At 38.6% G+C, this 25,989-nt stretch overlaps 1 protein-coding gene across 1 annotated transcript in view; it reads right to left on the minus strand.

Annotated features, from left to right (window-relative positions):
* The window catches only part of LOC134748368 (neurexin 1), a 211,810-nt gene that overhangs the window by 19,357 nt on the left and 166,464 nt on the right, over positions 1-25,989 (minus strand). Inside the window, exons 9-13 of the mRNA XM_063683153.1 lie at positions 20,274-20,425; positions 19,230-19,382; positions 6,148-6,267; positions 3,612-3,804; positions 2,532-2,723 (exon numbers count right to left, since the gene is read on the minus strand). Of these exons, the coding sequence (XP_063539223.1) occupies positions 2,532-2,723; positions 3,612-3,804; positions 6,148-6,267; positions 19,230-19,382; positions 20,274-20,425 (810 nt within the window). The remainder of the gene's footprint in view (positions 1-2,531; positions 2,724-3,611; positions 3,805-6,147; positions 6,268-19,229; positions 19,383-20,273; positions 20,426-25,989) is intronic.

Below are 25,989 nucleotides of genomic sequence, written 5' to 3' on the forward strand. Positions count from 1 at the left end.
CAAATCATGTACGGTCAAGTACGAGCAAAATGCAAGCGCGACTGACATCATTTAGATATCATTTTGATGTCACAATATAAGTTCGAATTGGCCTCTAAGGACCGAGTTCTAGAGCCAGCCGAGCCGGCCAGTAGACGCTCGGTACAAGCCAAGGTAACATGATTATTATGACCTGTTTTGATTTTGTTCCTTTTGCCTTTCGGCTCTCATTGATTTTCTCTCATTCTGCTCATTTATTAAAAAGATGAAATTTATTTTGGTTCTTATATATTCATTCGAATGTCCATTAAAATAATTGTTTAAAAAAATTTTACACAGGTATTTAATATCACTCAAAATAATTGTTTCCAATTTTACTTTGGGTAGGTACTTTCGGTTTAAAAAATTTAAGTGATTGATAACGTTCAGTTTAGTTAATTGAATGTTCTTCATTGTCATTGTTGTTTTACAAAAAAAAGCCAGCATTTATTTGACTACATGTTATTTGTAGGTATTTTTTCTTTAAAAAGCTGAATAACTTTCTTAATTTAGATAAACACTTTAATGTAATGACCTCATGAGTTATGGCAGTTTTTCTAACTACTCGTATTTACAGCCAAGGCAAATGAAAGCGAGTCATGTACTGCGCTAATTTAATATGCATAAGAAGTGACCGTCTTCATTGTTTTAAGTCTAATGAATATGAGGCTTTAAGGCCGCAGACTGGACGTATGCGACCAGCGGCACCGCGAGCCCGCAGCCTAAAACAAGCCTCCAACCGAACCCTATTGTTTCGCAAATGCCGCCAGACTCATACGGCTTGCCGTTTAACACGTACGCAACCAGCGGCACGGCGAGCCCGCAGCCTAAAACATGCCTACAACCGAACCCTATTGTTTCGCAAATGCCGCCAGACCCATACGGCTTGCCGTTCAACACGTACGCGACCAGCGGCACTGCGAGCCCGCAGCCTAAAACATGCCTCCACCTCCAACCGAACCCTATTGTTTCGCAAATGCCGCCCGACCCACACGGCTTGCCGTTCAACACGTACGCGACCAGCGGCACGGCGAGCCCGCAGCCTAAAACATGCCTCCAACCGAACCCTATTGTTTCGCAAATGCCGCCCGACCCACACGGCTTGCCGTTCAACACGTACGCGACCAGCGGCACGGCGAGCCCGCAGCCTAAAACATGCCTCCAACCGAACCCTATTGTTTCGCAAATGCCGCCAGACCCATACGGCTTGCCGTTCAACACCATATTCTGCTGCAATGGTGACCGCGGCGGCTGCTGACTTCTGGACGCAATGGTAGTGATGGTGGCACAACAAAGATGTTGTACAGACATTTAAAATTGATAAAAAGTCAGACAAAAGTAGATGTTTATTAAAATCAGATAAACACTTAAATCCAAATCCATTTCAGAAGATGAATGTATCGCTTGCGACACAAATTTTTAGTCACTCGATGGCAGCAGCAATTAAGACAGCTAAAGAAACATGATTGATTGATTGATGTGGAAGACTAAAGAAAAGATGGGCCGATGACATAATAAACACAGCAGGAAAAAGCTGGATGTATACGGCAAAGGACAGGGAAAGGTGGAAAAGAATGGAGGAGGCCCTCAGAGGGGCCACATAACAAAGACATAGATATAGATAAAGTATAAATTGAAAAATACATTGCTAAGTGGAAAATAAAGCTGTAATAATAATAATAAAGAAACAGGTGAACTTCAAAGTGAAACCGCATATTCTTCGCAGTTTATAGATAAGGTTAATAACATGTTTAATGGTCTAAACAGCCGAAAAAGATTCGAACCAAATGCAATGTTTACAGGTGTGCTATTACAAAGGAAATGAGTTTGGCTCGTCAGGCAATTATAGACGGAAAAAAACATATTGTTCAAGTTGAAAAAGATTTCTTATAAAAAAGAAAAAAATGAGGCAGTTACTAAAATTTACACGAGACCTCCTTGTTTTGATGCAATGGTTCAGTCATGTAATGCTATTTTAATGCTTAGTGACGAACTGCTCCAAGAACCTTTGATTAAATTTGTAATAACTAACAAAATGAATCAAGATGCCATCGAAAACTTATTCGCAGTGTTTCGATCAAAAGGAGGTTGGAATAGAAATCCGAGTGCAACTATGTTATAATGCATTCTTCGGAGTAATCTCGTAAATTCACTGGTCAAGATTAAACCAAACACAAACTGAAAGCAATATAGCTGGCTGGCTGAGTTGTAGGTGTGGGAATATGAGGGCTTCGGTCGCGTCTTACGGAGATGGCGCTTAGTATCCGGATCTTCTAAACGCCGCTGCTGCACGCTGTGTCCAACAGTCACACTTCCTGCCTCGCACACCTAAACTGTGGAATTAACTGTCGCCTGCGGTATTTCTGGACCGTTACTACGACCTGCGAGTGTCCATAGGTGACGGTAAATGCTTACCATCAGGCGAGGCGATTCGTCTGCTCGTTTGCTTCTTATATCATAAAACAGACCACAGCTAAAATCTGTATTTCTTAGGACTTAGGACTGCTCCTCACCAGAATCCTGCTGTCTCGCATATGCTGTTAGATCCTGGGATTTGCCGTTCAGCACCAAGTCCCTCACACAGCCGACGAAGCCCTGCCTTAATGCTGCAGTCCACAACACTGGGGGTGTCTTGGCTGCGGAGTATTCCGACCCAAGGCCGCCGACGAAGAGGGCGCCATCGAGTTCCAGTTGATTTGACTCTCCTGGAAATGGAAAGTTTGTAAGTACATGAATGCTTAGAAATAAAGGGAAAGTGGCTCACTGTCTTGGGCGAGACTCGTACTCGAAACTTCGAAATACCAGTCCGCCGCTCTACCAACTGAGCTACCGAGACTTACCCGTTGACAGCGAATATTTCCACCACATCCTTAATATGCGCCTTAGGGGAGCGCCTAGCTTAGGCTTTTTAAGAACAGGGATCTTATAATCACAATTTACTCTTCAAGTTAGGTTAAGTATATGACAGTGATGCGGTTTCCGCACGGCCCGACAATGTGTAAGCGACACAGCGTTATAGCGATGTCCTGCTCGAACTGCAAAAACCGCATCGGTGTGATAAGAACTCTATTCATTATTTCTGTAATGAAAACTATCCTGTCGTTCCTCGAGACTCAAACTATCCTTACCAAATTCTACTTAAATCAGTTCAGCGGTTTAAACGAGAAAAGGTAACAGACAGACAAAGTAACTGCCGCTTTCATAATATCAGAGATAGATAGATAAACCATTTATTCGTTTGCCAGTACGCACATATAGACAAAAAATAGAAATAATAACAATATAATTAATGTCATTAACGGGTCCAACGCGATTAAATTTCATTATTTAACCTTTTTTCCGACGTTTCAGTTAGGTTGCACTAGCTGTGGTCACGGAAGACTAATACCAACACATAAACAACAACAATGCCAAAATAAAATTAAAATAAAAAACAAATTAGATATATATAACAATAACAACACCAAAATAAAAATAAATTAAAGCACAAGAAGCATCAATAAAAGGTAGGTAGGTTTGCTGTGTGCGTTGCAGCAAAACAAAAGGGTTCTGGCTCAGTAATATTAGGTAGTAAGGATTAATTCTACACTCACCAGGCGTCTTAAACTCCGCATTAGCGCCGTCCACCGTAACCCTCCCGTCCCTCCCAGTCCTCCTTAACAAGAACTCATGCCAGTTCGTGTCATCCACCCTCCTCCTCGACGCTCGCACCCTCACCCCCCCTGATCCAAGGTCCATGTGCACGTAGATGTACCCGTTCAGCATCTCCACGGCGAACAGATCCGCCTGGAAAGTGGTCCGTGCCAGGCTATTATGGTTTTTATTTTCTAGGAGCTAGCATGCATTTCGGCTAGTGTGTGATAACTAATGCGCTACGGGTACTTTTTATTAGAAAGCTGTTACAATTAACAATTTGAACGTCATGTCATGTTATACAGATAAGTACAACCAAGACAGACACCTTAGCTAAACGCATAAAAAGGTAAAAAATATACAAAGGATTCAATAAGTAGACAGTTTATCATAACCTTATCTGTGTATTGGTTTCTGTAGCGTAACCATTAAACATAACTATTAGATTAATGATGGTTTTAGGGGTCACCTAGAGCGTCCAAAGAGTTAAAACTATTATTATCGCTATCCTCGTCAATCAACATAATGATGTTAATCAGGAGCAGGTCAAATAGGTCTTCGGTAATTTATCATACTCCTAAATCTAATTTACGACCAGACGATTAGTTTTAAAGATATCAAAAGTCTCAAATAATATTAAAAATGTGACCAACATACTGGTATCCAAGTTGGCCACATTAATTTTTAAAGACTAGTTTTATATAAACTATCTATAAATGGTTTTATTTGCTCATTACATTATTTAGAAAGCAGTGACATTGAAAGGTGCCTTGTTTGCAAAGATCGATTACATCCATTTAATTTCACTCCGTATGCTACAACAACAGTAACCATGCAAATAAATTTCAATACTGATCACAAACCTAAAATAGAACCTAACCTAGCAGAAATCAATAAAGTTGTAACTCACAGGAAAATAAAAACTGTCGCAAACTCACGTAATGCATGCAAACTATTCACGGGCAATTTGAATACAGAAATTCTGGGCATGCTTCTATTGAATTTGATCGGATTAGCGTCAATAAAAAAGTTTGTTAGAATCAAAAGGCAAAAATTTTAGATTTTCATATTGGTGAAAAAAATTAAAGATAATTTTGAAGTAGCTTGTGAGAATATTAAAGAGATTGACTGGTAGAAGCTTGAAGATCAGAATGATAATTACATTAGAAAATAATTTAGTGATTTAGTAATTTAAAGAAGCAATAGTGCAAATTTGTGTAGGTATTAATAAAGCCCTCTCTATAGTCAAGCTTGAAAATTCCTCTGCGTTAGCAATACAATCCTGCCTTCAAATGCCTAAAAGATTAGACATTTCCGCCTTTCCCAAGCACGAAATACGTGTTACCTATCAGTGTCGGTGCTCGCTTCTACAGTGCCCAAGTAACATATAAACATAAAAACACTTCAACACTTAAATAGTGGGTGAAACTTTATAAGGTACCTTACACAAATTCCCCTATTTATGTGTATTAATTTTCCGATTGTCTGAGCCTACCATGCAGGCTTTCAAGGGATTATTTTGTTTTGATCGAATAGATTTTATCGTTTGATCAAATCAAAATTGCTTATCCATTGAGTGATGTTTGTATAGAGAATTGCAATGAAGAACGATTTGTATAAAAATGGCGCTGCTTTTAATAGCATAGCTATGTTTTAGTGATAACGTCTTTTAATGAATGAGAAGTTTTCTAAAGTTGGCTAACGATAATAATTAATGATGTAAGTAAACAAGTTTAGAAAATCAAATATCTAGACAGAGTTAGAATGCCTTTACACTGAGGCGCCTATCTGTACTGTACAGTATTATCATAAATTATTTTCAGACGCATGAGTGTAGTTAGTCTTTGAGGAGATGAGTGGAGCTGAGAAAAATCAATCAATAGCATTCGTTATAATCCACATTTCTTCTACGCTCCGCTGGATTAACCAATTATATTGGCTGATACCTCTCATCTCCGGTTTTCTCCGCCTCAGTAGAAAGACAGTATAACTGGCAGGTTCCTCTAAAAAGTTTCCGGCCTAAATTTATACAACTAACAACCTGCCATGTACCGAATATTTTTTTCGTAATTTTGTTCTGACTATATTACTTACGACAATACTTTGTAACATATCAGTAGGCAAGTTCTCAAATCAACGTTTCAAAATTTTCAAATGTATCCCGAGGCTAACATTCTGCAGCGATTTGTTCAGAAAGTAAATAAAACTTAACTATACTCAAATTTTCTATGGGAGGTCACACCATCGCGCCTACATTTTTTAATTTTGCCGTTTTTTCCACTGACAAAGTATTATTTTAAATTTATAAAGACCATAAGACGTTGTCACGAATCAAAAGCAAAACAAAACAGCCTGATTAAAAATGCAATCCTCCATAATGAAACCTTAAGTATTTGATGATAATGTCAATGGCGATGACTTTATTGATGATCTTATTGATGACCATGGTGATGATCTGGATATTGATCGGCCAACCCCAAAAGCTTCACCCCTTACCGTGCAACCTACCCTTGGTGGCTTGGCGCCCATATTGAAGAGAATGAGACCGTTAGGTTCATTCGTCCTAAATTTGAATGATATCGTTCCGGTTTTCACTGCTTCCCATTTTGGTAAGATCTGCAAACAAGAAAATATGTTAAAATACTGATTTGCGCTTTTAGACAGTCCAGGCATAAATTCAGTATTTTTTTCTGGGCGATAATTATTACAAACAGTTAAGGGCATATCTGTTTTCTTATAATAAAAAGTAGGTATATAAACAATATACATTTATAATTTAATTTTGATAGATGAAACTCCGCTAGTGCCTTTATGTGGTTAAGTAGGTTATATTAATCATTCGATACCTTAGATATAACCAAATGGAGTAGCCATTAACAGGCGTTCCCCTCTGTCGAAAATATTCAGCCAATGGTCATACACAATGTATGGACTGACGTTTATCTGACATGGCTAATTTGACGTTTCGTATACATTTGACGTTCCCCTCCCCCGCAAAAATTGGCAGACTTTTCAATCAATCAATCAATCGTTTATTGATAACAAGCGTTACACGTCATTTAACATTTTCTGTTTAGCACACTTTACATACAATTATAAATATGTCATTATTCATGTAGTATTTCTACATGAATAATTACATTAGACTTATCCAGTTAAATTTATTAGACATCATTAAATTATAAAATATAGCAGTATGTCACAGGCATTTAGAATATTATGTTAGTCTATTCTATTTATAAATTCATCTACCGAGTAAAAAGCTTTCTCTGTTAAGTACTCCTTGAGCTTGGTTATAAATATGGTGTCGGACATTTCAACTAGTTTTAAGTCATTGGGCAATCGGTTGTAAATTTTGGGACCTATATACCACACACATTGCTCCGATTTTTTCAGTCTGTGTCTATTTGGTAGAATATTATATCCATGACGATAGTTTGGACCACGCATTCTGAATTCCTCGAGATTCCTACGAACAACTTTTGCCACTTTTTTGTACAGCAAATTACAGACAAGGCGTCTCCGTTGGTTATATCCTCTAAGTTCGATACACTCGTTTGAAGTTCTGTCTAATCAACCTATACTTTACTACCTTTTGAAACATAAATAAGACCTCAAAGGATGGAAACCTTAAAAGACAGCACTCAAAACGGAGCGAAACGAAAGAAGATTGCTTTAATGAAACGACTCAAGATTTTTTTAACGTAACTAATATTATATACAGGTCTGCGGTTGACAGATTAATTTCTGATCTTTGCATTTGCTTTTATAGGTATCACACAGTAATCAATTATTTCTGCCTCCCCACTCCAAAAAATATTACGCTATAGAAGTAACGCTTTCAAAGACATGCGGTTAAAACGACAAGCAATAACATAAAACTTGGCATGAACATTAAAGTAACAAATATCTGTCTGATATTAGTCATTGCTAAGAATTGCTATACAAATAAAATAGAGGTTTGTATTTAAAAACTCCCGCTCTAATTTCTATGTATTCTTTTGTACCTACCTCGCCTCGCGACAGCAGATTGACGATCTTTTGCCGACCGCTCAGTACTGTTTAAGGAACTTACACAATGACGAATGCCGCGTGTACAGATCGTTTACTTCTAGTTTAATCGTTTACTACAGTCTCGGAGTAGCCATTAACAGGCGTTCCCCTCTGTCGAAAATATTCGGCCAATGGTCATACACAATGTACGGACGGACGTTTATCTGACATGGCTATTTTGACGTTACGAAGACGAGCCTACACCCCCTACCTTTGCGGTCAGCTATAAGAATTGGACCGGCATAATCGGTGCCTGTTTCAAGGAACGGATATTCAAGGTGCAACCTTTCCTTCGGCAAGTTACCCATTATTGGTTGCACTGTTTCACCCTTCAATGGAACACAAGTATGGACAACCTGTTTTGCCAAGTTTCTTCCTCCGAGCGGCCAGTAGTTAAGTTTTATAGTCGCTAGAAGTAATTGAGGAGGCGCGTGAAGTAGACGTAAGTGGAACATTTTAAAAAGCAGCCTTGCAAGATGATGCTTACTACAAATGACTATAGGATGCTTTATGCCATAGTCATAGAATGAGTTGACAAGTCGACCCCCGACTCTAATAAGCCCTGAATCAAAAAATGGCGATAGCGAACTAAGCCGGCTTTTCTTTGGCAATGATTTGCCTGTTTTAAGAAGTTCGTACTCGTCAGGAAAAGAGTCTTGTTGGGACCTGCGAAGAAGTAGAACTGAAGCCGATTCTAGCTCAACTAACGTAAGACCACCGGTTGTCTTAGTATTTTCTTTTTTACAATTGTGGATGAATCTAAGTGTATACGCTATTATCCGTTGCAATTTTGAATATGATGATTTGTTTTTAATTAAATGTTCTATTGGGTTGCAAGAGTTATCCCCTGATAAACATATACATGGGACATGCGACAAATGCTTTAGCCGGTAACATCTCTGGCAGTGGAGACTGGTTACCAGACCTTGGGGCAGACGGCCAATAGGCCATGTTCTGCTTCAAGAATGATGGTCCCGACCACCACAAGGAAGAGTTCATTATGAGGTCGGCACCTAAACCTCGAGATACCAGATCTGCAGGATTCTCCTTTGAAGGTACGTAGCGCCAAGAAGCGGCTTTGGAGCTTTCCTGGATCTCTGATATCCGGTTTTTGACAAAAGGCCGTAATGAACAAGGAGATGATGATAGCCAACCCATGACTATCATCGAGTCACACCAAAATACGCAATGGTCTGGTTTCCGGGTAAGTGACTCTAGAACCTTTGTGCACAACCTTGCGCCTAATAAGGCCCCGCAAAGCTCAAGACGAGGAATAGTTGTAGCTTTAATCGGCGCGACTTTACTTTTAGAAGCCAGTAGGTGAACACTCACTGAGCCATCCCCGGCCACGGAGCGGACGTACAGGCAAGCTCCGTATGCTTTCTCCGACGCATCAGTGAAGACGTGGAAATCAACAGCCGTAGGAGTATCACACAAGGCCCAGCGAGGTATATGAACGTTGTTAAGAAAAGGCAGAGATTTGACAAAGTACTCCCAGGATGTAAGTATGTCTCCTGTAAGCGGATCATCCCAAGAACACTGGTTTACCCAAAGTTTCTGCATAAGTATTTTCGCCTGTACTATGCAAGGCGTTACTAATCCTAGAGGGTCAAAAATTTGGGCTATGACTGACAGAATGTGTCTTTTAGTGACTACTTTTGGTAACGAGATGTCTATGCGAAACGTAAGGCTATCTTGAGTGCATCTCCAATTAAGACCCAACGTTTTAGATAGCTCGTTCTCGCTTAGATCCACACATTCTTTCAGGCATGGGTCCTCACCGACGGCTTTAAGAATTTGTTTATTATTGGACTGCCATTTGCGTAAGTGGAATTTAGCATTTTTTAGCGTATCTGTTACATTACGACACAGTGCCATAGTATCATCTATAGAATGAGAGCCAGATAGGAAGTCATCTACATAAAAGTCCCTGGCGATCGCTTCCTGCGTTTGCTTGTCACTGGACTCTTGTGATAGCTGTAAGAGGCACCGCGTACTCAGAAACGGAGCTGATGATGTCCCGTAAGTCACGGTATTAAGGGAATAAATTATGGTCTGCCCTCCATAAGATCAACTGAAGTTGACGTTGTTCATCGTCCACAAGAATTTGCCGATACATTTTCTCGATGTCAGCTGACACTACATATTTATGTTGACGAAACCGTAGTAAGATGGAAAATAAGTCGTCCTGAACCCTGGGTCCTATTAATTGGATGTCGTTAAAAGATTTTCCTGATGTAGTGGCAGCTGAAGCGTCGAATACCACGCGAAGCTTAGTAGTCGTGCTAGACTCTCTTAACACGGCGTGGTGGGGCAAATAATACGACGGTAATGAACTGCAAGGCAAAGTTTCACTCATATGACCCAAAGCCTCATATTCCTCCATGAAATTTACATAGCGCTCCTTTAATAAGGAGTCCCTATCTAACCTGCGTTCGAGCGATAAAAACCTGCGCTTGGCTATCCCGAACGAGTCTCCTAAGGAATCGGGAGATTCCTTCAGAGGCACGGTAACTACGAAACGCCCGTCTTTATCTCTCTTAGTGGTTTTGTTAAAGAGTTCTTCACATGCGTTTTCGTCCGATGTGAAGTCATGTTTCGGGGATATGGTATCAAGTTCCCAGAATTTCGTAAGGGTCGTGTCAGTTTGTTTGTCGGTCAAAAACAAGCAAACTGGTTTGACAGAGGTAGGTTGATCTATGGCACCTACTAAGAGCCAACCTAGCTTTGTCTCAACGAGGAAGGGTTCATTTTTGCCTAAGATAATGCGATTGGTGCCGAGAACGTTCCAAAAGATTTTTGCCCCAAGAAGAATCTCAATGTCAGCGGGTTCGCTGTATGAAGGATCGGCGAGGCAAATTCCCGAAGGCATGGGTACGTCCGTTGCGTCAATGTATGTAACATTTGTAGTTCCCCTCCCCCGCAAAAATTGGCAGACTTTTTATTACAGCATATTACAGAGAAGGCGTCTCCGTTGGTTATATCCTCTAAGACTACAGTCATAAAACGACGTTGGAATTACAAAGTCATGTTTCCATCGGCACCGACATCGTAACCTTGTGGTATATTATCGATTATTGTGATCAATAGTTTGCACATGTCTCCTCGGCAATACGTATGTCAAACGTCATACGGACCAATTATTATTTTGTCGTCGATTTTTTTTGTTAGATTTCAATAAAATTTGGCTGGTTTTAAGAGCTGATTCTGGCCGACGATACGAAATCAAAACATGTCCCGGAAAAATGCAAGTTTTCCGTTCAGTTCCGAAAATCCCATACATTTTGGTTAATCAGTGAAAGTTTTTTTAGGACATGGTGAAATTGCGCTTATATTGTACAGAATACGGAACTCTATCTATCCGCGACATTTAATTTAAATCTGACGAAAAAAAAATCAATAACAAAATAAAAGCGTTTTTAAGCGATTAGCCTCGTAACATTGCTTCAAATTTAGACGCCAAAACACACGAGTGGACCCGGGTATGTCCTTAAACTACGTCCAAAAGAGAGGTATGGGCACTGTGAATGTCATCTCGCTTTGTGTGGTAGGGCACAGCACAGCGGATGTCATTCCAGATCTAGAGCAGAGCCCGACTGGGGAAGTACCTCCACCTTACAGAAAACCGCAGCCAAATAACACTAGACCCTACTCATAGTGTTGTGTTTCTGCCGGTGAGTAAGGTTGCCAGAGCTCAACGAGGGAGAGGAGTGTTAGGGTCGGCAACGCGCATGTAACTCCTCTGGAGTTGCAGGCGTACACAGGCTACGGAGACTGCTTAACATTAGGCGGGCCGTATGCTTGTTTGCCACCGACGTAGTATAAAAAATAAAGTTACTACCAACACTACCAACCCTAAATTCATCGTATATATTATATGGATTCGCCTAAGTTTAACGGTCGGATTTAGTAGCCGTTGGATTTAATCAGACAGAAAACTTCAAACTGCCACCCACCCTTGTCACTCGGGTTCGTGGGTCACGCGGTTTACACTCAACCGAAAATAATCTAATTTGTGTTACTTGAAAACATAACGAATACCTACTTACAATAACAGTAATACCCCGCTTTACGCGAGGGATACATTCCGCAAAAAATCCCTACTCTTAAATTTTTCGAAACAGAATGGTCAGAGAAAGCGGGGATTTCCGCAACCAACAAAAGTAAATGTGTATATTTTTAAGTATACTCTGGCGAACCCAGTTTGTGAGTAGAAAAAGGCGCGAAATTAAAATTTTCTATGGGAGGTCAACCCTTCACGCCTACATTTTTTTAAATTTGCCGCCTTTTTCCACTGGCGCAAATGGCTTGCTAAACCATACATAAGCAATCCGCTTAATGCGCGAAATTTGAAATTCGCGAAATATATTTTTTTGCCAAAATTTCATATTTGTTACAAGCTTTTTTCGTTGAATTTTTGTTTCAACAGGCAACTAATAGGTATTCGTCAGGACAATTAACAAACGCAAATACAATTAGTTTGCGTTGTTTTATCACAGAGTTCATATGGCCAATTGTTATTCTGCGTATCCATCATCACATCAGCTTGGTGGAGGTACCATAATATTGCATTGTCACCCAACTTACATATTAGTTATGTATATGTAAAGTTTCCGCTCAATTGAGTATTGGGTAGCTTGAATCATGATTGGACCCGAATATAAAAACATTGTTAAATAAAAGCTTATAGATAAATAAATAGTGACCAATGCCTCTTGTCCAGTGTTTGTACCGGTGTCTTCAGCATTAGTTATATTATAATTAATATAATATTCATTGGGTTCACATAGGGATGCTTGCCCTTAGAGTATGATCAAAAGCGCCTAACCTTTCAAACATTGCAAATAGATATATACTCGACACAACAGGATCAGGAGGCCAATTCAAACTTATATTGTGACTTCAATATGATATCTAAATGATGTCAGTCGCGCGTGCATTTTCCTCGTACTGGTCCGTTCGTATACTGCGTGAGCGAAACTCACAAGCAACTGACAGCATTATAAATACATATTATTAGTGTGCGGCACAAGCATTTTTGTACTGAATTTGCTTGTGCCGTACAGTGCCGCACACTGGTGGAATCCCGCCTTTACACTTTTGGCACAGGGCGGACACGCTATACATCAAAAATCACTTGCGTTTCTGTGTGAACGGCACGTCTGTACACACGGCATGCGCCATTGTGTAAGTTGCTTAAAAATAATACTGAGCGGTCGGCAAACGGCCGTCAATCTGCTGTCGCGGGGCGAGGTCATTAGAGTCGGGGCGGGGCGGTGCGTGGCCGTTCTGTATGATAATACTATTACTTATTCTGTGCTTTTGGTTAGATACATATATTTGTTGCCAACAGTATTACTCTGACCTTTGATAAAAAGGGTAATTCACTCTAAAGTTCCATTAGCTCAAGTAACTAATTAAGTTAGTTTGTTTAGTTGTTTGATTGTGTTTCACACCCCAAACTATGTAATTACAGTTTCTATAAACTAAAGTGGCTTTTCTTAAAGTTACAGACATGTTTATTATTGTTTTAGAATCTAAATAAAAACATTTGACAGTTTGGTTTTCGTTTGAATTATTAAGTTCGACTTTTGTAATTTTATTAAAATTTCTAAATTAGAAGAAATTAATAATGATAATATCTGTATTACCTATCATTATTAATTTCTTTAGACAATAGTATTTAAGATGAACAATTGTTTTACAAACAAAAATTGACAGGCATTCATTTTACAAACAACGTCTGACAAAATTATGTTTTATTTTTATTTAATACCGTAAAATGGGGTGAGTAGGAGCAAAACTGACATTCAAACCTCGATAACATTTTATTTTTACATATGCAAACTGAATGGTGTATATGATAAGTGTTCCGGACGTTTGTATTTTAGTTGTTATATTATTTTGGGTAGTTCCACGTCATAACTTTGACGATAAACAGGAAAAACCACCTCACCCCGTAGAGGCTCGTAATTGGGGTGAGATGGGTTTTCATATAAAGGTGATTTTGGAAGATTGTTGGATCGTTTTTTTATTTATGAGTATTACTATAGCTCCATTTTAAATTGGAATACATAATTTTTGTAGCTGTAGCCCTAAAACCCATCTCATCCTCCTTTCAAACCTTCTCTCCCCATTCATAACCTAACTCTCCCCGCGAACCCTACTCACCCCATTTTACGGTACTTTTCGATTCCGCCACGTCCATGTTGTGCCAACTCCCATATTAATCGTAGGCCTCTGCGCTCGAAGTTGTTGACGATTATGTATACCTAGGACAAACAGTCCAGTTAGGTAGGTCCAACTTCGAGAAAGAGGTCACTCGTCGAATCCGACTCGGTTGGGCAGCGTTCGGAAAGCTCCGCAGTACCTTTTGTCCAAGTTACCACAGTGTCTTAAGTCAAAAGTCTTTGAGCAGTGTGTGTTGCCAATGATGACATACGGATCTGAGACGGGGGCGCTAACAATGGGCCTCACAAGAAGGCTCAAGGTCAAGGGCAATGGAGAGAGCTATGCTCGGGGTTTCTCTGCGTGATAGAATCAGAAATGATGATATCCGCAGTAGAACTAGGGTCACCGACATATCTCGCAGAATTGCGAATCTTAAGTGGCAGTGGGCGGGGCACATTGCTCGCAGAACTGATGGCCGGTGGGGCCGGAAGGTTCTAGAATGGCGTCCGCTTACCGGAAGACGAGCGACAGCTACCGACAGGTAGGCCTCCAACAAGATGGAGCGACGACCTAGTGAAGGTCGCGGAAATTCGGTGGATGCGAGCGGCACAAAATCGGTCGGAGTGGCGAGCCTTGGGGGAGGCCTATGTCCAGCAGTGGACGTCTATCGGCTGACATGATGATGATGACTCTTCGATTAGCGTTAACGATTAAGTATTCTCTTATCCCTGATAAATGCTCAATTTATGAAAAATGAATTGAAATAAGAATCATAATAAAATTTAAATAAGAGCGTTAAATAATTTTACGGTTTAGACTCACTTGTTATTATGTTTCGGAGAGCCTAGGTTTCCCTTCTCACAACAGTTTAAAGTCGATTAAATAAGAGCATTTGAAATGAATTAATTTTCCCGAAGGCCGCGTCAAGGGCGTCCTCGACACAATTGACTAAATGACCGGATTCTTGGCAATTGCCTCGTGTATTACAAAACTATTAACCGTTGGTAACGTTACGTCTTTGCAGTAAGGTTCAAAATTAGTCAGTCTTTATCGTCGATACTACGAGTAGTGGTTTTGGCCGAATTCCGAATATTCGGCCACACTCAGCCGAAGCGCCTAATTCGGCGGCCGAATTTTCGATACAGCATGCGTACATTTTGTGTCACATTTATGAAAACTGTTCGCCTACAATGGTCAATGTTTCCTAAGATTTAAATTATGTTGCTCATAAGTAGTGTATGTAGTATGTAGTTAGAGTCAAGCAAATCTAGTCTATGATAAAAAAATATCATTTGCAAGGAACAAATACTCAAAAAAAAAACTTCAATAACCTGGTCAGGCCCAATGTGCATTACATACATGTACCTACACACCGTTTCAATTTAAATAAGCTTTCATAAAGCAAATAACATAGCATTTCTTTTGTTTCATCGCTTTCTCAGACACAATATTCACCTAAATTTACTATACAACAAGGTTAAAATAATAATAAGAAAAATTTGTATGGTGGATTAATAACTTCCCAAGAAGACATAAAGGTTTGCATTATTAACTTTGCAAATTTTCTTCAGAAGTAGGTGTAATAAGTATTCGGTATTCCTAATCCGGTTATCGAATATTAGGCAAAGTGGCCGAATAGGCCAAATACCGAATATTTGCCGAATATTCGTGACATCTCTAGTCTTTATCGTCGATGGTACCAGTAACGGCAACACCCGTAATTCGTAGGATTTATGTATTCGTAATAAGGTTCAAAGTAGATGTGACGTAGTTATTGATTTGTATGCCCCTTACTATTCGACGGTATTAACTTTACAGGTTTAGTATTTGACTGGGTATAGAAAGAAGGAACGAACAAGAATTTAATTAACCTCGTCCTTTGATCTGATGATGATGTCTTGAATAAATAATTCTTTATGAAACCTGGCAAGGCAATCTAGAGAACTTGGATATTTATAAGGCATTTCCTTTAGCATCGCTGCCGTCTGTTGATGTCTTGAGTAATTGTCAATTTTCGTAATTCTTAGTTGCTGAACAACATCAGATACCTACCTAATAAAAGTGTTAAATTAAAGTCACATAAACGATATTATTGTTGTGTAATAGTTTTTACATATTTTTATAAATACTGTTTTTTAATGTCCGTAGAGTAAATTTTCTCGAAAGCGACTGGCCAACTTTTTCCTATGAATGCTGATGTTAATTCACATTACCCAACCAAATTCAAAACTAGATCAACTTGTGGCTTGTGACTTATTACAAAACTTATTCAGAACCATGATACAACTTGTAAATCTTGTAATTCAAATACAATGTTGGATATCCGGACACTCCCAAAACTAATAACACTAATCCCACAGGTCTAGAATACCAGAATAGGAACTCCCTAATTGGCTACAGACCTTCAAACTAGTTCTAATTCAAAACAATCGCCAAGTACCTATAAGCAGAAACATCAAAACTTGAGAATTCAACAATAAAACTATTAATGGCTATAGTAAGCACCATTAGTAAATTAGTTCATATTGTAAGAGATAGAAGCTTCAATATTGTAATAATTCATATAAAGCATTTAACCTCTAGTGCCACGATTAATGACTTTGATAAGGCAATAATACTAACAGTTTCACCTCTAACCGGTACACAATAATGTATTCTAAACAATTTGAAATAATATTCATAATGAAATGAAGGGCACAGTGTAGACTTATTATACTATGTAAGGACGAATCCCAAAAGGGACCACTCTTGGACCGGAATGTTAAACTAAATTCTATTTCTATAATGAATGACCTAAGTAAATTTTGTCTATTGATATTTCCAATATTATTAAAGCAATTTAAACTTGATGTAAAATTCAATCTAAATCATTTGGTCCTCTAAACGTGACAACTTAATTCCATTAAAAGTTTTGTCGTGTCAAATCAAGCCATTTATCCTATTTATATTCATGTTTTGCTTACTTGAAATAAAGACTTGTTATTAATTTGTTCACAGGAAAAAATAACAAATAATATTTGCGATAATGACAGTACACCTATAATTGCACATGATAAGTTATCTATAAACAACATCAGATCGTTTATGAAACACGCCGTGTTCATTTCAATAATGTTACCTATTCACGCCATGTTAACACTGTAATATAAAGCACCTAGTGATGCATCAAAAATAACGTTTAAAACTTTGTAGTTAAAAACTGAACATTGTTTTAGCGAGGTAAGTGTGTTAGCTACCATTTACTCCTCAAAGCCAAAACAGAAGCGCCGCGAAGCGGGGCTTCGTCAACTTGTTGTCGGGTCCTAGCTGTATTTGTTAATATATACACATAAATGATGTGACTATTTATACCGATTGTTTATTATGCAACGTGAAATTATGCAGATAGATGATTATACCTTTTCAAATCATGAAAAAAGTTTTACAATGCATGTGCTCGAAAAGCGCGTTTCCTACGGAGCCATATCATGCGGAAAGTACTACTTTTCCGCACTAGTGCTTTTTGTTTTACACAACAAACACACTCGCTCGCTCGCTCGTGAATAAAATTCCACTCGTCGGAAATCATACACTTTCCGCACTTGTTGCATAAATAGCTATTTATGCATTTTATTTTTATGCAACTTGGTCACTTTAAATTATGCACTGTTTATATGTAAAATGAAAATAAGTTTTTTGGTTGTATACAAAACATTACACACCCGATTACCAATTCGTATTCGTCGCATCACTAGAGAACACGAAAGCAGCCACAAACCAATCAATAGAATACTAAGTAGTCTATACCATACTAGCAAAGAGAATTTTAAATAGAGGCGTATTGACAAAGTCAATTTTGTAGTCACAGTCAATTTACTGCCATCTTTCGACAGATGATTAAAACTTTTAGAACGCCATTTGACTTTGATCCTTATTCTTTCACTGATATGTATTAAATTTGTTAAATATCAAAAAGTATTGCCATCTACTCGAGTATAAGCCAAAGAAAGGTATGGTGTCATCTTTTCGAGCGATGGTGCCATAACTTTGCCCTATTCTCGTTGCGAAAGTTGGCGTTATAAAAGTTTTAATCATGTGTCCAAAGATGGCAGTAAATTTTGGCTACAAAAATTGACAATCCGCCTCTATACTATCTATTCTCTTTGATACTAGTAAATCTGCCCGCAACCCCTAAAACGCTTAGGATCGAACGCAATCTAATCGGGGTGCATTGCCCTCTTCAGGGCACTCCGGGGTACTTGACCAAATTCGAGAGTCTGCCGTTTAAAGGGCCCTCAGCACTCCCAAACTACGTCTTTAACTGTTCGGGTTGCAGCATTTTTCCCGGCGACAACCCATTGTTTTTAATTGGTGCTTAGTTTCGGCTCTCTGGGTAATGAGGTGTCTCTCCCGAAAAATACTCAATTACGTCCACGAATGTCGATCTCTTAACGAAGCCTTTGTGGTTTTTATTTGAAGAATTCATTGTGTTTTCTACAAAAGAATGGCCGTGGGATGGCCACTACGGTTTTAAATTGAAGGACGCCTGAAATCAGGTTTGTTGCAATTTCTGTCCGCGACGATTTTAGCGTTTATGTTTCTTAGTTACCTACTTATTTAAGTAGCTTATTATGTCATACAAAACATGGACAATAGAGGGATAAATTCCGACTGATACCTACCTAACGCCTCAGTCAACTAAATGTAGTTTTGTGGAGTAGTTTGTTAATTTAATGTAACTTTGTATTCTTGTTAATAATTAAATAGTACAAATAGTATGCGATACAACCGTCTGACGATTTTTTTTAAATTCACAATAGCATCTAGATATCATGATATTATCTGCCAAAATTTAGAGAAAACTGTAGTAATTAGGTCGTCTCTCTGTGTAATATGTCAATGCGAGCTTTAACTCTTTCTGATGACGCGTACAAATTTTCATTAGGATCACCACGAAACGCACAGGGCTCATTCTCCCAAAGCCTTTTTTGTATGGTAATTTTGTATCCTCAGGATTTGTATGAAATTCGTAGATTAATGTTGTATAAGCTTGATGCTAGTCCAAGCTAAGTCTTTAAGGTTTCCACTCTTCGTTTGATGTCATGTTTAAATAAGACTTCTTATAAATAGGACTCATCAAAGTCTGTTTTTTTATTCCGTAGACTAAAATGACGTTTCATGTGTAAGACATGACTTTTCTTAGTACTACATGAAATGTCATTTTAGTCTACGGAATAAAAAAACAGAATATAGGTAACAGTGACGAGCTTGCTTCCGGCCCAGGCGAGGTCTATGAGGTTTTCACTCTTCGTCTGATGTGAGCCTTACGTCTCAAACTATAAGGACCTAAACAACTTTTCCCATAAAGTACTCACCAAGTGCGCATCCCTGGTGGTGAAAGTGACTGGATCAGCGGAATCGGTCGCCGTGCAGGCGTACTCTAATCTTCCGGTAACCGTGATGAGCTTGCTTCCGGTTCTGGCGAGGTCTATGAGGTTCAGACGGAGGGTGTCTGCTGAGAACTCCACCTGAATATAGAGAGAAAATTTAGTAAGGTCAATGTGGCAAAGACCGCCTACAGCTTCTAGCTTTTTCATCGAATTTAACTCTTGCGTTTGTACACGCACTCCGTGTACAGAAGGTGAGAGCTCGTTCGCACTATGTCGGATGTCGGGACGACTTTTAATCGGGTGTCGGCGCCTCTGTTCACACTACTAGTCGGCTGTCAGAACGATTTTTAATCGGGTGTCGGTGCCTCTGTTCACACTAGTCGGCTGTCGGCCACGAACGCAGCTGGTGCCATTTGAGGTTCTCATTTGACGCGCGGGAGGCACAGGGGGTGCGGCGCGGGCGGGGTCGATCCGACATCCGACATCATGTGAACAGCGCCGCCGACACGATTTTTTTCCGGACGGAGGGCTGACAAAACACACGATATTTTAAATATGTCAGATCCGATACAAAATCGTTGTCGTTCGTGTGTGAATAGCTTCATATAAAATGTTCTGCCGCTACGACACCCGATTAAAAATCGGTCCGACATCCGACATAGTTTGAACGAGCTCTGAAGCTCTTATTTTTTAGAAACTTCAAAACGCAGAAGACCAAAAACTGGAGGCCTTCTTGCTCGACGCAACACAAACCAGTGAGGATTTTCTGTCAGCGTTTTCAGTATCATGTCCATACCCCGAGGTTTTGGGATCGTGAATGATTTCGTGTATTATAACTTTGTTTAATTAAAAATAGTTACCAAACTTAATTAAAAGTAAGTGGTAAGCTCCAAATGAGCTTCAAAATAAGTTTTTAATTTTTTTACGTATTTATTGGCCAGTGCAAAACATTCTGCATCTAAAACCCCGAACTATGGCCATGTCACATGGTAAATGAACGAGTTACACTGCTGAACTAATGACACTTACCTTCTTCAAGCAGCCTATAAAGTTCGTGTGAACCCTGGCTCCCGGTAGAGCCCGCGCATTGAGAGAGCCCCCCACATGGGCCCTGGAGCTAGCCAGCATGGTGAAAGAACCGGCTACGTGAGAATGCTCTGTGTATACGTCATCTACTACTGCTGAGACCTGTTGGAGAAATAAAAACATCATCACAAGCACTTTTAAATTTTCAAGTTTTACAAAAGCAGTGATGCCATTACAAGAATTATCATCCATACTATAATATTATAAATGCAAAGGTTAATGTTTGTCTGTTTCTTCACGTTTGAACCGCAGAACAAAATTAGATAAAATTTCGTATGGATATATTTTGAGTCCCAGGAAGGACCTAGGTTAGTTTTCATCTTGAGGTGAAAAAGGGGGTGAAATATATATTATGGAAGTGGTATATGTAGGTATAAATATACTAATTCTACGCAGGCAAAGTCGCGGGCAGTAGCTAGTAGTTCCATAATATATAAACTAAGTATACAGCTGTATAAATAGATATCCATTTTATTCGCACTTAAACTATCGTGAGACATATTTCAAAATATTTATCAGTACGGTTTTCTCACTATTATTTTTAGTCGCTTTTTGCGACATGTTTCGGATTCTTTGGGAATCCATCCTCACACAGCAGACGCAGATGGCAGTGCACGACGTACAACCGCCGCGGACACTCGTGCCTGAGGATGGATTCCCAAAGAATCCGAAACATGTCGCAAAAAGCGACTAAAAATAATAGTGAGTAAAAACCGTACTGATAAATATCCATTTTATTGTTGTGAGTGTGAAAGTGGTGTTATGTAGTTTGGCGATTACAGGAACTTCGTAAGAAGAAACTTTGTGTCATATTATATTACGGAAGATTGTACTCAAAGTGATATTCCCCAGAGTTAGGAACCATCTGTGGGAAGTTTGTTTATTTATTGTTCTATTATATATTCAATAGATGATAAATATTATAGGATTCCAGGAAAGGCTACTTTTATATGTCGTAAAGAAAGCACCTGATGGTAAGTTTAGTTTTAGGTTAACTTAATAGGATAATAATATAACCAGTCTGTCAGGACGGATCCTGACATTCCTGACAGATATTAATGAAACGTCAAACTTAACCAGCTATATGACTTGTTTTTTGTAAAGTTTTTAAAAACTGTTGATACCAGTTTTTAAACACTTTACAAAAAACAAGTACTTATTTTACTCCCATATTACATTTATAAATAACATCATCATCATGTATACCAACAATATTTCCTAAATAAAAAAAGACTGTTATATTTATAGAGGAGCGAGGCATCCTGATACAGGTTCATTCACCTAAAAGGAAGTCCCAACCACTGATGGCAATTTGTCGACTAAGCTTACAAGGAAATAAAACAATTTTCATTTTCATTTACATTTTCATTACTGACCGGCTAGATGTTGCGTTCTCGCGCGCGAGTCCATACTTGAAGTCGCGCTAGATGTATAGTAGAGTCCCGCGCGAGAACGCAGCTCATGCTAATGTATGATAGTGACTGTACTTCGTGACCCTTTCTAAAAATATTAGGGCACACCTTGAGCGAAGTTTTCAATCGCAACAAAGTCAAGGCCGCCATTAAAACGTGCGTGCCCCTGTCGTTCGTGTCCACACGATTATGCGGCTTTAATCAGTCACTAGCTGGATTCCTGGGGCGATGTTCAGCTAGCTTAACAAGCGCGAGTCGCAAGAGGGTCGAATGGATTTGTATACAATTTCCATTCTGATATTTAAATGTCCATTCCATAAATAACGATACTTTTACCTAAACTGTTAATTGAAAGTACCCTCAAGAAATAGTATAAAAATGAATACTTAGTCATGTTTTTAAAACATGCATTTTACTTTCCTCGTGTTTAAAATGAAAAGTAGTGTTAAACTCGGGTGAAAGGCATAATTTTAGCCTCGGACTATTGGCGCTCTCACTGCATTCGAGCGTCAAACTACCTCGGCAGAAATGAGTGCCATTCATTCCTTGGTTAACAATCTACTATTCCTAGAAAATCTACAAGAACTATCTAATCACATTTTTACCATTTTTACCGTCTAAAGCGGAAGGGTATATGCTTTTGTCATGTGTAGTAATGTGCTAAGGAGAATATTCATAAATGGCAAAGTTTTCATGAAATGTTCTCGGTATTTTTTTCTGCATGTTTATTTCCAAACCTTAAATGTGACAGTTACGTAGGAAGTGACGCCCTCAATAATTTTCTACAATTTCTTGTCGGACTCACTTTGCATGTCATTTGTACCTAATAATAAAGTTTTTATTAATATGTATTTGTTTACATATAGGAAACTGTTTGATTCCTCATAATAATAAATAAAATAAAATATTGCCATAGTCCCGCAACGGCAGCGATGAGCCTCACATACCTTTGCCCAATTCTTAACCCTTAAATGCATGATTAAATTAATTAATGTAATATAATTAATTAATTAAGCGTATTATAATTAATTATGCATCATTATTGCTTTGTATACATTTGGCAACAATATGCATTTAAGGGTTAAGGAATCATTATCCAAGAGCGTCCCAAGCTGAGGCGAAGGCAAGGCATGTAACCACGCCCCACTCAGCCCGTTCAAGGGCTTTAAGGCGTGCGAGGTCAACACCCGATGCACCACCCAAAGTAATAATTCCTACTCTGAACGGGGACTTTCTAAGTGGAACCTCGCATGAGAATTTTCTCATTAGTTTCCAGAAATTTTCGGAAAATTTTGAGAATGTTCTTTAAGTACTGCAACCTGCACATTGCTAGTCATGTGCATGTGTTATTTTACGCAGCGTACTACGTAGGCGAACAACACGCGAACGCGAAGCGAAGCGATGGGCGCGGGGTGAATCAATCCTTTGATACCTATAGAAGTGTCCTACGTGGGCGATCTCGTTGCGAACGCGAACGCCGTTGGCCCGCCGCGATGCGTCGCCGCGTCGAATCGCGCTCGCGGGTCGCTTAGACGCAGCGTTATAGTACATTTCGATGCTAGTGCGGAAAGTATGTCGTTACATCTCGAGTACCGAGATATCTTGCCACGAGCCGCAGGCGAGTAGCAAGACTCGGGACGAGTGAAGAATGACATTTCCGCGCGTGTATCGATCGACGTTTTTTAATACAGTTGCGAAAAAATAATAAAAACAACAAGTAAGGAATAAAAACTTTGGAAACTTACTCTTAGTAGGCAGTAAAAGTAAGAAAAAACGCCTTTTCTTTGACAGGCGTTTCGGCAGCTATTCCGTTCCATTCAGACAACTTATTATAAGAACGGTTTTTCAATATTGAATATTAAAAAAAATTGACGTGTTATAATGATGAAGAGGTAAGTAATAAAATATGAAATATGTATATTTATCGTATTCTTACATTAACAGTAGGTTTTTATGTTGATAACGACGTTTAATGGAAACTAATATTCACACTCATCGATAAGAAGTCATGAATTGGAACAAGAATAAATTTAAAAAAAAATTGGAAAAGTAAAAAGCACTAGTTCGCGAAAACCAACATTCCGCACGCTAAACAGCTACGTAAAGTAGCACTTTTTGAGCAACTGTATTAAAAAATATTTTATACTTAAGTAGATTTGGGGGCCTAGCAACAAAGCAGGTAACAGGTTGAACCGTTTGTACCAAGGGCCTGCCACTCTTTGATAGAGAAAGATAGTCTTATTGCGATCCCTATAAGAGGAAAGAGAAAATAATGCCATACTTTGTCCTTATCACCGATCGGGTGGCATCATAGGTAGGAGATGGCGTAATACCGAAATTTATAAGAGTGAAAGAGAAAAAATCCTATGCTGCCCAAATTTTATATGAATATTCTTTCTCTTACCCCCGGTCGCTCGGTGGCGCGTCTATAAGTACATGTGTAATACTATGTCTATGGTATGTACCTTGTACCCATTTCCCATTTATACTAGTTTGAATTATATCTCTACGTGTCTACGCTTACTTCTGTAAACTTTTGAATTTGTATTAATATTACTCTTTAGATTTAAAGAAGTTGAGGGCCCACTAATCTCTTTATCGACACACTGGTTTGTTTCGTGACCTACATAAGTTTTGTAATCCTCTAAGATTTTTATTTTCACGACATTTACATTTGGTAATTTTTTGACAGAAAACAAAGCGAGGTGTCAAATTAAAGCAGTTATGTTGTTGTTAAACTTTTATACCACTTTTATATTATACATTTTAATGGAAAATTTCTTATGAAACTATAAAAACTTATCCTTCTCTTGGGTTGGAAACTTTTTTCATATTCTCCGCGTATAACGAAAGTTCCGTTTAGGCTATTAAGCGCTAAATATATGAGGTATACATGTACATTCGTAGGTAGTATACAGATGTCGCTTCTTAAAGTTTTAAGGACATACAATTAAGGTCTTGTACTATATCTTTTTAATTTTACTCTTAACTATATGGCCCAGCACCAACTTTTTCGGTTTAGCCCATGGTTGACTGGTAGAGAATGCCTTCTGGCATCGATTTCACGACTTGTAATTTTATGTATTTTGCAATAATGTTTAAATAAATAAAGTTAGTGACGTAAGTTCACGACTCTGGTATATCGGATCGGAGCTGCCAAAATGCTCAATAATATCCGAACATGCTCTATAACATAACGTCTTGATAATAGCGGCTTTGTTCATAACAAATCCTGATCGAATTAATAACCCGTTTATTACTCACAGAATAAGCCTCCTGGCCTTTATTTCTAAATTAAGTTGAGGAATAAAACTTTTGACCTAACTGCGGTGAAGTAAAAAAATATAAATTATGCATATTGCATTGCATATTGCATATTAGGCATATGCTACATTATATAGTTACTCGCTAAAAATTGCAAAATACCACAGCTCATAACTCGACCTCGCAATATCACACAAATGAAAATGCATGTATAAATAACAATCAAATCTGGTAGAAAAGTGCATTGTTAGGAATAATGGCGTAGCCGTGAATAGCAGGCTTTGCAATACACTGCTATTCGTTAGCAACCATTTGCCTCAATAAGGTGCAGTGGATTTAGCCAGCAGTTTTTAGGGTTCCGTACATCAAAAGGAAAAAACGGAACCCTTATAGGATCACTCGTGTTTCTGTCTGTATGTCTGTCTGTCCGTCTGTCACAGCCAAGTTTCTCCGACACTACTGGACCAATTTAGTTAAAATTTGGTACTTATACATATGCAAGTTTATGACTCAAAGACGGACATGTAACGTAAACAAATAAATTTTAAACATGGGGGCCACTTTTGGGGGGTAAATGAGAAAATAAAAAAATAAAGTTTATCAAACTATACTGCGTTATATGTATATCAAATGAAGGAGCTTATTGTGTGAATCTCAAATATATATTTTTTTTATAATTTTAGGATAACAGTTTAGAAATTATTCAAGTAAATAAGCAAAAACATTACCATCCCCCCCTTTATCTCCGAAACTACTAGGTCTAAAATTTTGAAAAAAATAAACACAAAATAGTTCTTTATATATAGATGACAGGAATGGAGTCTCACCCAAGGCAGTAATTTTTCCACTTTTAAATTTATTCTAAGCTTAATAGCAGACGTCTCTGCTTGTTAAAAATTAAAAGCTATTAACATGAAAATTGCTTCTAAAAATGCATAATGTTATTTTTGATCAAACGCATTGATTGATTACTTTTCTTGTTT

Source organism: Cydia strobilella, chromosome 16 (assembly GCF_947568885.1).
Source record: "Cydia strobilella chromosome 16, ilCydStro3.1, whole genome shotgun sequence".
Classification (NCBI taxonomy): domain Eukaryota; kingdom Metazoa; phylum Arthropoda; class Insecta; order Lepidoptera; family Tortricidae; genus Cydia; species Cydia strobilella.